Source organism: Salvelinus sp. IW2-2015, unplaced genomic scaffold, assembly GCF_002910315.2.
Source record: "Salvelinus sp. IW2-2015 unplaced genomic scaffold, ASM291031v2 Un_scaffold3085, whole genome shotgun sequence".
Lineage (NCBI taxonomy): Eukaryota > Metazoa > Chordata > Actinopteri > Salmoniformes > Salmonidae > Salvelinus > Salvelinus sp. IW2-2015.
Genome location: NW_019944376.1, coordinates 1,394 through 14,464, shown reverse-complemented (window position 1 = coordinate 14,464; position 13,071 = coordinate 1,394). Strand labels below are relative to the sequence as shown.

Sequence of the window (13,071 nt, the reverse complement as noted above, 5' to 3'; positions counted from 1 at the left end):
TGAGTTTAGAACTAGAGTTCTGCGAGTGGAGTATTATAGAACTGTAGAGTTTGGAGTGAGTTTTAGAACTGTAGAGTTGGAGTGAGTATAGAACTGTGTAGAGTTTGGAGTGAGTATAGAACTGTCATAGTTGGAGTGAGTTAGAACTGTAGAGTTGGAGTGAGTTTAGAACTGTAGAGTTGGAGTGAGTATAGAACTGTAGAGTTGGAGGAGTTTAGAACTGTAGAGTTGGAGTGAGTATAGAACTGTAGAGTTAGTGAGTTTAGAACTGTAGAGTTAGTGAGTTTAGAACTGTAGAGTTTGGAGTGAGGTTAGAACTGTAGAGTTGGAGTTGAGTTAGAACTGTAGAGTTGGAGTGAGTTTAGAACTGTAGAGTTGGAGTGATTTAGAACTGTAGAGTTGGAAGTGAGAGTATGAAACTGTAGATTGGAGTGAGTTAAGAACTGTAGAGTTGAGTAGTTTAGAACTGTAGAGTTGGGAGTGAGTTTAGAACTGTAGAGTTGGAGTGAGTTTAGAACTGTAGAGTTGGGTGAGGTTTAGAACTGGAGTTGGAGTGCAGTTAGAACTGTAGAGTTGGAGGGAGTTAGAACTGTAGAGTTGAGTGAGGTTTAGAACTGTGTAGAGTTGGAGTGAGTTTAGAAACTGTAGAGTTGGAGTGAGTTTAGAACTGTAGAGTGTGAGTGAGTTAGACTGTAGAGTTGAGTGATTTAGAACTGTAGAGTTGGAGTGAGTATAGAAACTGTAGAGTTGAGTGAGTATTAGAACTGTAGGAGTTGGAGTGAGTATAGAACTGTAGAGTTGGAGTGAGTATAGAACTGTAGAGTTGAGAGTTAGAACTGTAGACGTTGTGAGTGAGTTTAGAACTGCTAGAGTTTGGAGTGAGTATTAGAACTGTAGAGTTGGAGTGAGATATAGAACTGTAGAGTGGAGTGAGTAAATAGAACTGTAGAGTTGGAGTGAGTATAGAACTGTAGAGTTGGAGTGAGTTAGAATGTAAAGTTGGAGTGAGTATAGAACTGTAGAGTTGGAGTGAGTATAAACTGTAGAGTTGGAGTGAGTATAGAACTGGAGTTGGGATGTGAGTATAAGAACTGGAGTGATGTATGAAACTGTCGAGTATAGAACTGTAGAGGAGTATAGAACTGGAGTGGTATAAACTGGATGAGTATAGAACTGGAGTGAGTATAAGAACTGGAGTGAGTATCGAATGGAGTGAGTATAGAGAACTGGAGTGAGTATAGAACTGGAGTGAGTATAGAACTGGAGTGAGGTATAGACTTGAGTGAGTATAGATGGGAGTGAGTATAGAACTGGAGTGAGTATAGAGTTGGAGTGAGTATAGAAACTGTAGAGTTGGAGTGAGTATAGAAACTGTAAGAGTTGGAGTGAGTATAGAACTGTAGAGTTGGAGTGAGTATAGAACTGTAGATTTGGAGTGAGTATAGAACTGGAGTGAAGTATAGAATGGAGTGAGTATAGAACTGGAGTAGTATAGAACTGGAGTGAGTATAGAACTGGAGTGAGTAGGAACTGGAGATATAGAACTGGATGAGTATAGAACTTGGAGTGAGTATAGAACTGAGTGAGTTAGAATGATGTTAGATAGGAGTGAGTGGATGAGTATAACGTAAGTTGAGTGAGTATAGAATGTTAAGTGGAGTGAGTATAGAACTGTAGAGTTGGAGTGAGTATAGAACTGTAGAGTTGGAGTGAGTATAGAACTGTAGAGTTGGAGTGAGTTTAGAACTGTAGAGTTGGAGTGAGTTTAGAACTGTAGAGTTGGAGTGAGTTTAGAACTGTAGAGTTGGAGTGAGTTAGAAACTGTAGAGTTGGAGTGAGTTAGAACTGTGAGTTGAGTGGTATAGAACTGGAGTTGGAGTATTAGAACTGTGAGTTGAGTGAGTATAGAACTGAGTGAGTATAGAACTGGAGTGAGTATAGAACTGGAGTGAGTATAGAACTGGAGTGAGTATAAACTGGAGTGAGTATAGAACTGGAGTGAGTTATAGAACTGGAGTGAGTATAGAACTGGAGTGAGTATAAGTAGACTGGAGTGAGTTTAGAACTGTAGAGTTGGAGGGAGTATAGAAACTGTAGAGTTGGAGTGAGTTAGAACTGTAGAGTTGGAGAGTGAGTATAGAACTGTAGAGTTGGAGTGAGTTTAGAACTGTAGAGTTGGAGTGAGTATAGAACTGTAGAGTTGGAGTGAGTATAGAACTGTAGAGTTGGAGTGAGTATAGAACTGTAGAGTGAGTGAGTTAGAACTGTAGAGTTGGAGTGAGTATAGAACTTAGGGAGTGAGTTAGAACTAGAGTGGAGTGAGTATTAGAACTGCTGAGTGAGTGAGTATAGAACTGTGAGTTGGAGTGAGTATAGAACTGAAGTTGAGTGAGTATAGAACTGTGAGTGATGTATAGAACTGAGAGTTGGAGTGAGTTTAGAACTGAGAGTTGGAGTGAGTATAGAACTGTAGAGTTGGAGTGAGTTTAGAACTGTAGAGTTGGAGTGAGTAGAACTGTAGAGTTGAGTGAGTTAGAACTGTAGAGTTGGAGTGAGTATAGAAACTGTAGAGTTGGAGTGAGTTTAGAACTGTAGAGTTGGAGTGAGTATAGAACTGTAGAGTTGGAGTGAGTATAGAACTGTAGAGTTGGAGTGAGTATAGAACTGTAGAGTTTCGAGTGAGTATTAGAACTGTAGAGAGTATAGAACTGGTAGATAGAGTATAGAACTGCGAGTGAGTATAGAACTGGTGAGTATAGAACTGGAGTGAGTATAGAACTGGAGTGAGTAAGAACTGGAGTGAGTTTATAGAAACTGGGAGTGAGTATAGAACTGGAGTGAGTATAGAACTGGAGTGAGTATAGAACTGGAGTGGTATAGAACTGGTGAGTGAGTATAGAACTGGGAGTGAGTATTAGAGTTGGAGTATGATAGAACTGTAGAGTTGGAGTGAGTATAGAACTGTAGAGTTGGAGTGAGTATAGAACTGTAGAGTTGGAGTGAGTAGTAGAACTGTAGATTGAGTGAGTATAGAAACTGTAGAGTGGAGTGAGTTTATGAACTGGAGTGAGTATAGAACTGGAGTGAGTATAGAAACTGAGTGAGATAGAACTGGAGTGAGTATAGAACTGAGTGATATTAGAACTGGAGTGAGTATAGAACTGGAGTGAGTATAGAACTGGAGTGAGTATAGAAGTGAGTATAGAACTGGAAGAGTGGAGTAGTAGAACTGTAGAGTTGGAGTGAGTTATAGAACTGTAGAGTTGGAGTGAGTTAGAACTGTAGAGTTGGAGTGAGTATAGAACTGTAGAGTTGGAGTGAGTATAGAACTGTAGAGTTGTGAGTGAGTTTAGAACTGTAGAGTTGGAGTGAGTTTAGAACTGTAGAGTTGGAGTGAGTTATAGAACTGTTAGAGTTGGAGTGAGTTTAGAACTGTAGAGTTGGAGTTGATTATAGAACTGTAGAGTTGGAGTGAATAGAACTGTTAGAGTTGGAGTGAGTTTAGAACTGTAGAGTTGGAGTGAGTATAGAACTGGAGTGAGTAGAGAACTGGAGTGAGTAATAGAACTGGAGTGAGTATAGAACTGGAGTGAGTATAGAACTAGGGAGTGAGTATAGAACTGAGTTGAGTATAGAACGGGAGTGAGTATAGAACTGGAGTGAGTATAGAACTGGAGTGAGTAGTAGAACTGGAGTGAGTATTAGAACTGTAGATTGGAGTGAGTATAGAACTGTAGAGTTGGAGTGAGTTTAGAACTGTAGAGTTGAGTGAGTATTAGAACTGTTAGAGTTGGAGTGAGTTTAGAACTGTAGAGTTGGAGTGAGTATAGAACTGTAGAGTTGGAGTGAGTATTAGAACTGTAGAGTTGGAGTGAGTATTAGAACTGTAGAGTTGGAGTGAGTATAGAACTGTAGTGCAGTGGTAACGAATGGGAGTTATAGAACTGTAGAGTTGGACGTGATTAGAACTAAGAAAGTTGGAGTGAGTATAAACTGTTAGAGTTTGAGTAGAGTATAGAACTACTCACTCCAACTCTACAGTTCTATACTCACTCCAACTCTACAGTTCTAAACTCACTCCAACTCTACAGTTCTAAACTCACTCCAACTCTACAGTTCTAAACTCACTCCAACTCTACAGTTCTATACTCACTCCAACTCTACAGTTCTAAACTCACTCCAACTCTACAGTTTACAGTCAAATTCTGACCAACAGAACAACATAACAGTGTTTAAAACCCTATTTTCTAGCCACAGGTGTTTATAGCATGTGTTAGTTACCCTGAAGGAGACGGTCCTAGAGCTCTGTCTGGCGAAGGCTGGTCTGGCCGTCTGCTCCAAACTAATCTGCTCCAATCCATTCACACTGCCCTAAACACACACACACACACACACACAAATACACACAGACACACACACACACAATGAAAAGGTTAAACCATCAACACAGAGTATAAAGCTGTCTTTTAGAGTACAGTGTAAAGTCTTATTGATTTTAACACTAGAGGGTGCTCTTGCACAGTTACAGAGACTGTATGTCTGTGAGTAGTGGCAAAAGTCCAACTGTGTGTATTACCTCTGTGTGTCCGTAGTGGGTGGGGCTCTGAGCTCCTCTAGCGGGGGACAGCGGCGTTGTGGGAGAATGGGGGCTCATGGGACTTGTATGCCCGCTGGGGGAGGGACTCTTATCAAAGGAGATGGACAGAGAACTAAAGGAAGGGATAACAGGAAGTTAGAGAACTACTGGAAGAGATAACAGGAAGTTTGAGAACTACAGGAAGCAATAACAGGATGTTATAGAACAACAGGAAGAGATAACAGGAAGTTAGAGAACTACAGGAATAGGTCAAATTGGACAGACACTTGGCAGACTAATTTATCTAGGGGCCGTGTTCTTACCTGACAAACTTGAAGGGAGGTTTGGAGTCTGGGCCTGGGTCCTGGGAACCATTCTGCTGCTGTTACAACACATAATATATAGACAGTTACCATGGGAACTATTCTGCTGCTGTTACAACAAACATATAGTCAGTTACCATGGGAACCATTCTCCTGCTGTTACAACACACAGTTAGCTATAGATACTGTAGCTGTATTAAACAGTATTACCATACAGTGCAGTAGCAAAACTTCTAAATCAAATTTAATTTGTCAGATACGCCAAAAACAACAGTTGTAGACCTTACCATGAAATGCTTACTTACAAGCCCTTAACCAACAACACACACTCTTGGTGGCTCTTGGTGGTGGTGGTCAGCTAGTGAAGAGGTCCCTACTTAATCACGTCACATAGCCTAGGCTAGTCATCTCCCTACTGAATTTGAATCGTGGGAAAGAAAATTGACCTCATCCCGTCAGTAGAGGATGCCTGATCGTTCTTTTAAAGCAATTTCCTCTCCATCTTAAATAAGCATGCCCCATTCAAAAAAATGTTGAACTAAGAACAGATATAGCCCTTGGTTCACCCCAGACTTGACTGCCCTTGACCAGCACAAAAACATCCTGTGGCGTTCTGCATTAGAATCGAATAGCCCCCGCGATATGCAACTGTTCAGGGAAGTYAGGAACCAATATACTCAGTCAGTTAGGAAAGCTAAGGCTAGCTTCTTCAAACAGAAACTTGCATCCTGTAGCACTAATTCCAAAAAGTTTTGGGACACTAAAGTCAATGGCGAATAAGAGCACCTCCTCCCAGCAGCCCACTGCACTGAGGATAGGAAACATTGTCATTTTCCATAAGCATTTTTCTATGCCTTGCCATGTTTTCCACCTGGCTACCCCTACCCCGGTCAACATCTCAGCACCCCCTGCAGCAACTTGCCCAAGCCCCCCCCCCCCCCCCTTGCTTCTCCTTCACCCAAATCCCAGACAGTCTGATGTTCTGAAAGAGCCTGCCAAAATCTGGACCCTACAAATCAGCAGGGCTAGGACAATCTGAACCTCTCTTTCTAAATGATCCACCAAAATTGTTGCAACTCCTATTACTAGCCTGTTTCAACCTCTCGTCGTCTGAGATCCCCAAGATTGGAAAGCTGCCGCGGTCATCCCCCTCTTCAAAGGGGAGACACTCTAGACCTATATCCATCCTGCCCTGCGTCTCTGAAATCTTCGAAAGCCAAGTAACAAACAGATCACGGCCATTTCGAATACCACCGTACCTTCTCCACTATGCAGTCTGGTTTCCGAGCTGGTCATGGGTGTACCTCAGCCACGCTCAAGGTCCTAACGATATCATAACCACCATCGAAAAAGACAGTACTGTGCAAACCGTCTTCATCGACCTGGCCAAGGCTTTCGACTCTGTCAATCACCGCACTTCTTATCAGCAGACTCAATAGCCTTGACTTCTCAAATGACTGCATCGCCTGGTTCACCACTACTTCTCAGATAGAGTTCAGTGTCTCAAATCGGAGGGCCTGTTGTCCGGACCTCTGGCAGTCTCTATGGGGTGCCACAGGGTTCAATTCTCGGGCCGGACTCTTCTCTGTATACATCAATGATGTCGCTCCTGCTGCTGGTGATTCTCTGATCCACCTCTACGCAGACGACACCATTCTGTATACTTCTGGCCCTTCTTTGTACACCGTGTTAACAAACCTCCAAACGAGCTTCAATGCCATACCACACTCCTTCCAAGGCCTCCAATTGCTTTTAAATGCAAGTAAAACTAAGTGCATGCTCTTCAACCGATTGCTGCCCGCACCCTCCCGCCAGACTAGCATCACTACTCTGGACGGWTCTGACYTAGAATATGTGGACAACTACAAATACCTAGGTGTCTGGTTAGACTGTAAACTCTCCTTCCAGACTCACATTAAGCATCTCCAATCCAAAATTAAATCTGGAATTGGCTTCCTATTTCGCAAAACAAAGCATCCTTCACTCATGCTGCTAAACATACCCTCGTAAAACTGACTATCCTACCGATCCTTGACTTCGGCGATGTCATTTCAAAATAGCCTCCAACACTCTACTCAGCAAACTGGATGTAGTCTATCACAGTGCCATCCGTTCTGTCACCAAAGCCCCATATACTACCCACCACTGCGACCTGTATGCTCTCGTAGGCTGGCCCTCGCTACATATTCGTCACCAGACCCACTGGCTCCAGGTCATCTATAAGTCTTTGCTAAGTAAATCCCCGCCTTATCTCAGCTCACTGGTCACCATAGCAACACCCACCCGTAGCACGCGCTCCAGCAGGTATATTTCACTGGTCACCCCCAAAGCCAACACTTCCTTTGGCCGCCTTTCCTTACATTTCTCTGCTGCCAATGACTGGAACGAATTGCAAAAATCATATGAAGCTGGAGTCTTATATCTCTCTCTCTCTAACTTTAAGCATCAGCTGTCAGAGTAGCTTACCGATCACTGTACCTGTACACAGCCAATCTGTAAATAGCATACCCAACTACGTCATCCCCATATTGTTACTTATTCTCTTGCTCTTTTGCACCCCAGTGTYTCTACTTGCACATCAATATCTGCACATCTATCACTCCAGTGTTAATGCTAAATTGTAATTATTTCGCCTCCATGGCCTATTTATTGCCTTACCTCCCTACTCTTCTACATTTGCACGCACTGTACATAGATTTTTCTATTGTGTTATTGACTGTACGTTTGTTTATGTGTAACTCTGTGTTGTTTTTGTCGCACTGCTTTGCTTTATCTTGGCCAGGTCGCAGTTGTAAATGAGAACTTGTTCTCAACTGGCCTACCTGGTTAAATAAAAAATAAATAAAAAAATAAAGAAAGGATGAGAAAAGTCAATCGAGTTTTTTCAAGTAAAAAAATCCAGAGAAAATGGTGAATCAAACCTTGAACGAGCGAGAGCACTATCAGTGACGGAGGAGAGGAGTGAGGGGTGTTCCTGATGGCGACGCCTTAGCTAGCAGCGATGCTAATCCCGCCAGTTCAGCATCACCACCGGCACCTCCACTAGCTTGGCTTACTAGCGAGTCAGACTCAGTGGGAGAGGGAGACGGGGAGCTGGGGGATGGGGGGCAGTGCATCCACCGACGAAGTGCTCGGAGAAGGTGCAATTTCCAGTTTAAGAACAATCAAACATATAGATACAGAACCAAAATAGTTAAATAAAGGTTATATTTAAAATAAATGTAAAAATACATATAACCCCTGGCTTGTCATGCAGAATTCAAAGTTCGGTTGGACAACATGCAACACAGTAGTGAGCTTGGGGCTAGAAACGACTGTAGGGATTAAACTAGCAAAAGAGTGGGTGGAATGTACAGTAAATTAACTTCCTACGCATCAGATGTAAAATAACAACAACAAAGATCCCTCCCCGAAAAAAGGTTTTTGAACATGCCTGAACCAAGGCGCATTTGGTGGCAACAAGCCAAGTAGACCAGGCTAAAGAGGACACCCAGGTTACAGTTAACCCTTGGGCAGCAGGTAGCCTAGTGGTTAGAGTGTTGGACTAGTAACCGAAAGGTTGCAAGATTGAATCGCCGAGCTGACAAGGTAAAAATCTGTTGTTCTGCCCCTGAACAAGGCAGTAATCCCGCTGTTCCTAGGCCGTCATTGAAAATAAGAATTTGTTCTTAACTGACTTACCTAGTTAAATAAAGTTAAATTAAAAATATTATGAATTGACTGGGTCGCATCCATAGATACAGAACAAAAAAACTTATTGACTGGGTTGCGTCCATAGATACAGAACAAAAAGACTGAATGACTGGGTTGTGCCCATAGATACAGAACAAAAAGACTGAATGACTGGGTTGTGTCCATAGATACAGAACAAAAAGACTGAATGACTGGGTTGTGTCCATAGATACAGAACAAAAAGACTGAATGGCTGGGTCGCGTCTCTGTCAACCGAACCGATAGAATGAACGACCAGYCGGCTTGGGTAGCCACCCTCGATTTGTCTCAGGACTATATTTTGTGGGTGGACGAAACAGTAAGAATAAATTCATCAAAATAACTATGTCTCGGGCCTAACAACACCTGTGCCAATATATCCTCCGAACCCCAGCTTCTCGGGCATTATTACTTAAATAACATAGACCTGATCAAACATGTCCTGGACATTTATATTTTACTGGTTCACTTAGTTATCTTCCAAAATCTCTTACAGTACCACTTAGAGTCTCTTACAATAACTGATGCAGTTAAAGTATCTTACAGTAACTGATCCACTTAGTTAAAGTCTCTCCTGTGTGATCACTGTTGGGTRCCCAAACTTAACAGGAAAAAACATTAACCTTTTGAAAAGGATACAAGATCAAGTAGCTGAGCTGAACCCAGATCAGACAATTATTTTCCTGCATTGCATTATTCATCAGGAGGTGCTCTGTAAATGTGTTCTGAAAATGAGCCATGTTGTGGATACAGTCACTAAAGTGGTAAACTTCATAAGAGAAAAATCTTTAAACCACAGGCAGTTTGTCTCACTGTTGGAAGAGACAGAGTCGGGTCATGCAGATCTCCCTGACCACACAAACATGAGATGGCTGAGTTAGGGGAAGGTGCTTTAAAGGTTGTGGGACCTGAAGTCGGAGAATGCTGAGTTTTTGCAAATGAAAGGAAAATGTGGATTTCCCTCAACTGCAAGATAAAAAATGTTTGGCTGATTTTGCCTTCACCGTGGACATTATGGCCCTGTCACGCCCTGACCTTAGTTCCTTGTTTATGTCTCTATTTTGGTTAGGTCRGGGCGTGAGTTGGGGTGGGCATTCTATGTTTTGTTCTATGTTTTGTAGTTCTGTGTTTTGGCCTGGTATGGTTCCCAATCAGAGGCAGCTGTCAATCGTTGTCTCTGATTGAGAACCATACTTAGGTAACCTGTTCCGACCTGTGTTGGTGGGTAGTTGTTTTCTTTTTTGTGTGTCTACACCCGATAGAACTGTTTCGTTTGTGCCGTTTTGATMATTTTTGTTCTAGTGTTCGGTTATAATAAAAATGGACATGTACCACGCTGCACCTTGGTCCTCACCTTCTTCCACCAACAGGCGTTACAGGCCCTCATGAATGAACTGACTTCCAAACTACAAGGAAAGGGCCTTTTTGCACATCAGATGTACAGCCTTGTCAAAGCCTTCAAGGGAAAATGACTCCTCCTGACCCGTCAAGTAGAAGTCAACAATCTCACCCACCTTCCCGACACTACTAGTCTGTTCCCTATCAGTTGACCAGCGGGAGAAGTATACATCGCTGCTACTTTGAACGGTGAGTTTTCTCGTCGTTTTGAGGATTTGAAAGTGTGGGAAAATGACATGCTGTTGGTTTCCTCTCCTTTCACCTTCAATGTGGATAACGCTCCCACTGACCTGCAACTTGAACTTATCCATCTTCAGTCTGATGCAGTGATTGGAGAACTATTCAAAACATTGTCACTGACGAGGTTCTATGCATCTCTCGATGACCAAAACTTTACAAAGATTAGGAGTGGAGCTCAGAAGATGTTTGTACTGTTTGGGTCAACCTATGTATGTGAACAGACATGTTCAGTGATGAAATATAACAAGTCAAGGAACAGATCATCTCTTACTGACTCTCACCTCTCAGCAATCCTGCTCATAGCGACGTCAGAAACTATACCTGACTTCACTGCTCTAGTCAATGCCCATCAGAGACTTCACTCCTCTAGTCAATGCCCATCAGAGACTTCACTCCTCTAGTCAATGCCCATCAGAGACTCACCTGCTCTATGTCAATGCCATCAGAGACTTCCCTCTCTAGTCAATGCCCATCAGAGACTTCCTTCCTCTAGTCCAATGCCCATCAGAGATCTTCCTCCTCTAGTCAATGCCATCAAGAGACTCATCTCAGTCATGCCCATAAGACTTCACTCCTCCTAGTCATATGCCCATCAGAGATTCATCTCCGTCTAAGTGTCAATGCCCCCTAGTCGCCACAGAGACTTCACTCCTCTTAGTCAATGCCCATCAGAGACTTATCCTCTTCCAATCTAGAGATTCACCCTATCATGCCCAAGAGAACTTCACTCCTCTAGTCAATCCCACAGGGCACCTCAGATCATGATCAGTCAATGCATCAGAGACTTCACCTCTCTAGTCATGCCCATCCAGAGACTTACGCTGACCTCTAGTCAATGCCCATCAGAGACTTCACTGCACTTGTATGCCATCAGAGACTTCACTCCTCTAGTCAATGCCATCAGAGACTTCACTCCTCTAGTCAATGCCCCATCAGAGACTTCACTCCTCTAGTCCAATGCCATCACAGAGACTTCAATCTCTAGTCAATGCCATCAAGACTTCACTGCTCTATCTATGCATCAGACTCTTGCTCTGTCAATGAGACTTCACTCTCTCAGTCAATGCCCCTACAGACTCACTACGTCCCTCATAGTCAACTAGCCCTACCAGAGATATCACTCTCTAGTCAATGCCCATCGTAGACTTTCCTCTGCTAGTCAATGCCCAATCAAGACTTCACGGCTCTATCATGCCATCAGAGACTTCACTCCTTAGTCAATGCCCATCAGAGACTTCACTCGCTTTAAGTCAATGCGGCATACAGCCTGTCACTCTTGTAATCAAACTGCTCACTCGTCAATGCCCATCAGAGAACTTCAACTTCTGTCAATGCCCATCAGAGACTTAGCTTAGTCAATTGCATCGAGCTTCACTGCTCTAGTCAATGCCCATCAGAGACTTCACTGCTCTAGTCAATGCCCATCAGAGACTTCACTCCTCTAGTCAATGCCCATCAGAGACTTCACTCCTCTAGTCAAATGCCCACAGAGACTTCACTCCTAGTCTAATGCCCATCAGAGACTTCAGCTCCTTAGTCAATGCCACATCAGAGACTTCACGTACCTTAGTAATGCTCAGAGACTTCACTCTCTAGTCATTCGCCTCAGAGACTTACTCCTCGAAGTCACAATGCCCATCAGACTTCACTCCTCTAGTCAATGCCCATCAGAGACTTCACCTCTACTAGTCATGCCTCAGAGCTTCTCCTTCTAGTCAATGCCATCAGAGACTTCACTCCTCTAGCATGCCCATCAACAGAGAATTCCTCCTCTAGTCAATGCCATCACAGAGACTTCACTCTACTAGTCAATGCCCATCAGAGACTTCACTCGCTTCTAGTCATGCCATTCAGAGACTTCACTGCTTAGTCAATGCCATCAGAGATTGCTATCATGATAGGACTTCTTTACTCCTCTAATGTCAATGCCATCAAGAGACTTCACTGCTCTAGTCAATGCCATCAAGAGACTTCACTCTCTGTCAATTGCCCATCCGAGACTTCCATCAATGATCAGCTACTCCTAGTCAATGCCCATCAGAGACTCTTACTTCCCTAGTCAATGCCATCAGACGACTTCATCTCTAGTAATGCCATCAGAGACTTCACTCCTCTAGTATGCCATCAGAGATTCACTCCTCCATGTAATGCCCATCAGAGACTTCACTGCTCTTAGTCACATGCCGCATCAGAGACTTCAACTCCTCTAGTCAATGTCATCAAGAGAACTTCACTGCTTAGTCAATGCCATGACTATGGTTTGTATCTGAGCTCACTGCTCTAAGTCAATGCCCATCAGAGACTTTCATCTCCTCTAGTCAATGTGCATCAGAGCTCAATCTTAGTCTGCCTCAACTTGCACTCTAAATGCTCAGAACTTCACTCCTCTAGTCAATTGCCATCAGAGACTTCACTCCTTGTCATGACAGTCTCTGCAGCATGTCCATCAGAGACTCCTCCTCTGTCATGACGAATTCAATCCTAGTCCCATCAGAGACTTCACTCCTCTAGTCAAGCCCACTAGAGACTTCCCTCTCTAGTAAGCCCATCAGAGACTTCCTCTCTAGTCGCCATCAGAGATCATCCTCTAGTCAATGCCGATCAGAGACCTTCCTCCTCTAGTCATCCATCAGAGACTCCTCTATGTCCATGCCCTAGTAGACTTCACTCCTCTAGTCAATGCCATCAGAGACCAAGTAATGCCTAAGACTTCCCTCTCTAGTCAATGCCCATTCAAGACTTCACTCTCTAGTCAAATGTCCATCAAGCCTTCACATCCTTAGTCAATGCATCAGAGACTTCACTGCCTCTAGTCATGCCATC

General features: G+C 43.3%; 1 protein-coding gene across 1 annotated transcript in view; it reads right to left on the bottom strand.

The window, feature by feature from the left end:
• lad1 (ladinin) overlaps window positions 1–10,319 on the bottom strand; it is a gene marked incomplete at its 3' end in the record, with an annotated part of 63,946 nt that extends 53,627 nt beyond the window's left edge. The window contains exons 1-4 of the mRNA XM_070440865.1: window positions 10,299–10,319; window positions 4,900–4,958; window positions 4,577–4,709; window positions 4,282–4,371 (exon numbers count right to left, since the gene is read on the bottom strand). Coding sequence (XP_070296966.1) covers window positions 4,282–4,371; window positions 4,577–4,709; window positions 4,900–4,958; window positions 10,299–10,319 — 303 coding nt within the window. The remainder of the gene's footprint in view (window positions 1–4,281; window positions 4,372–4,576; window positions 4,710–4,899; window positions 4,959–10,298) is intronic.
• Between the last annotated feature and the right edge of the window lie 2,752 nt (window positions 10,320–13,071).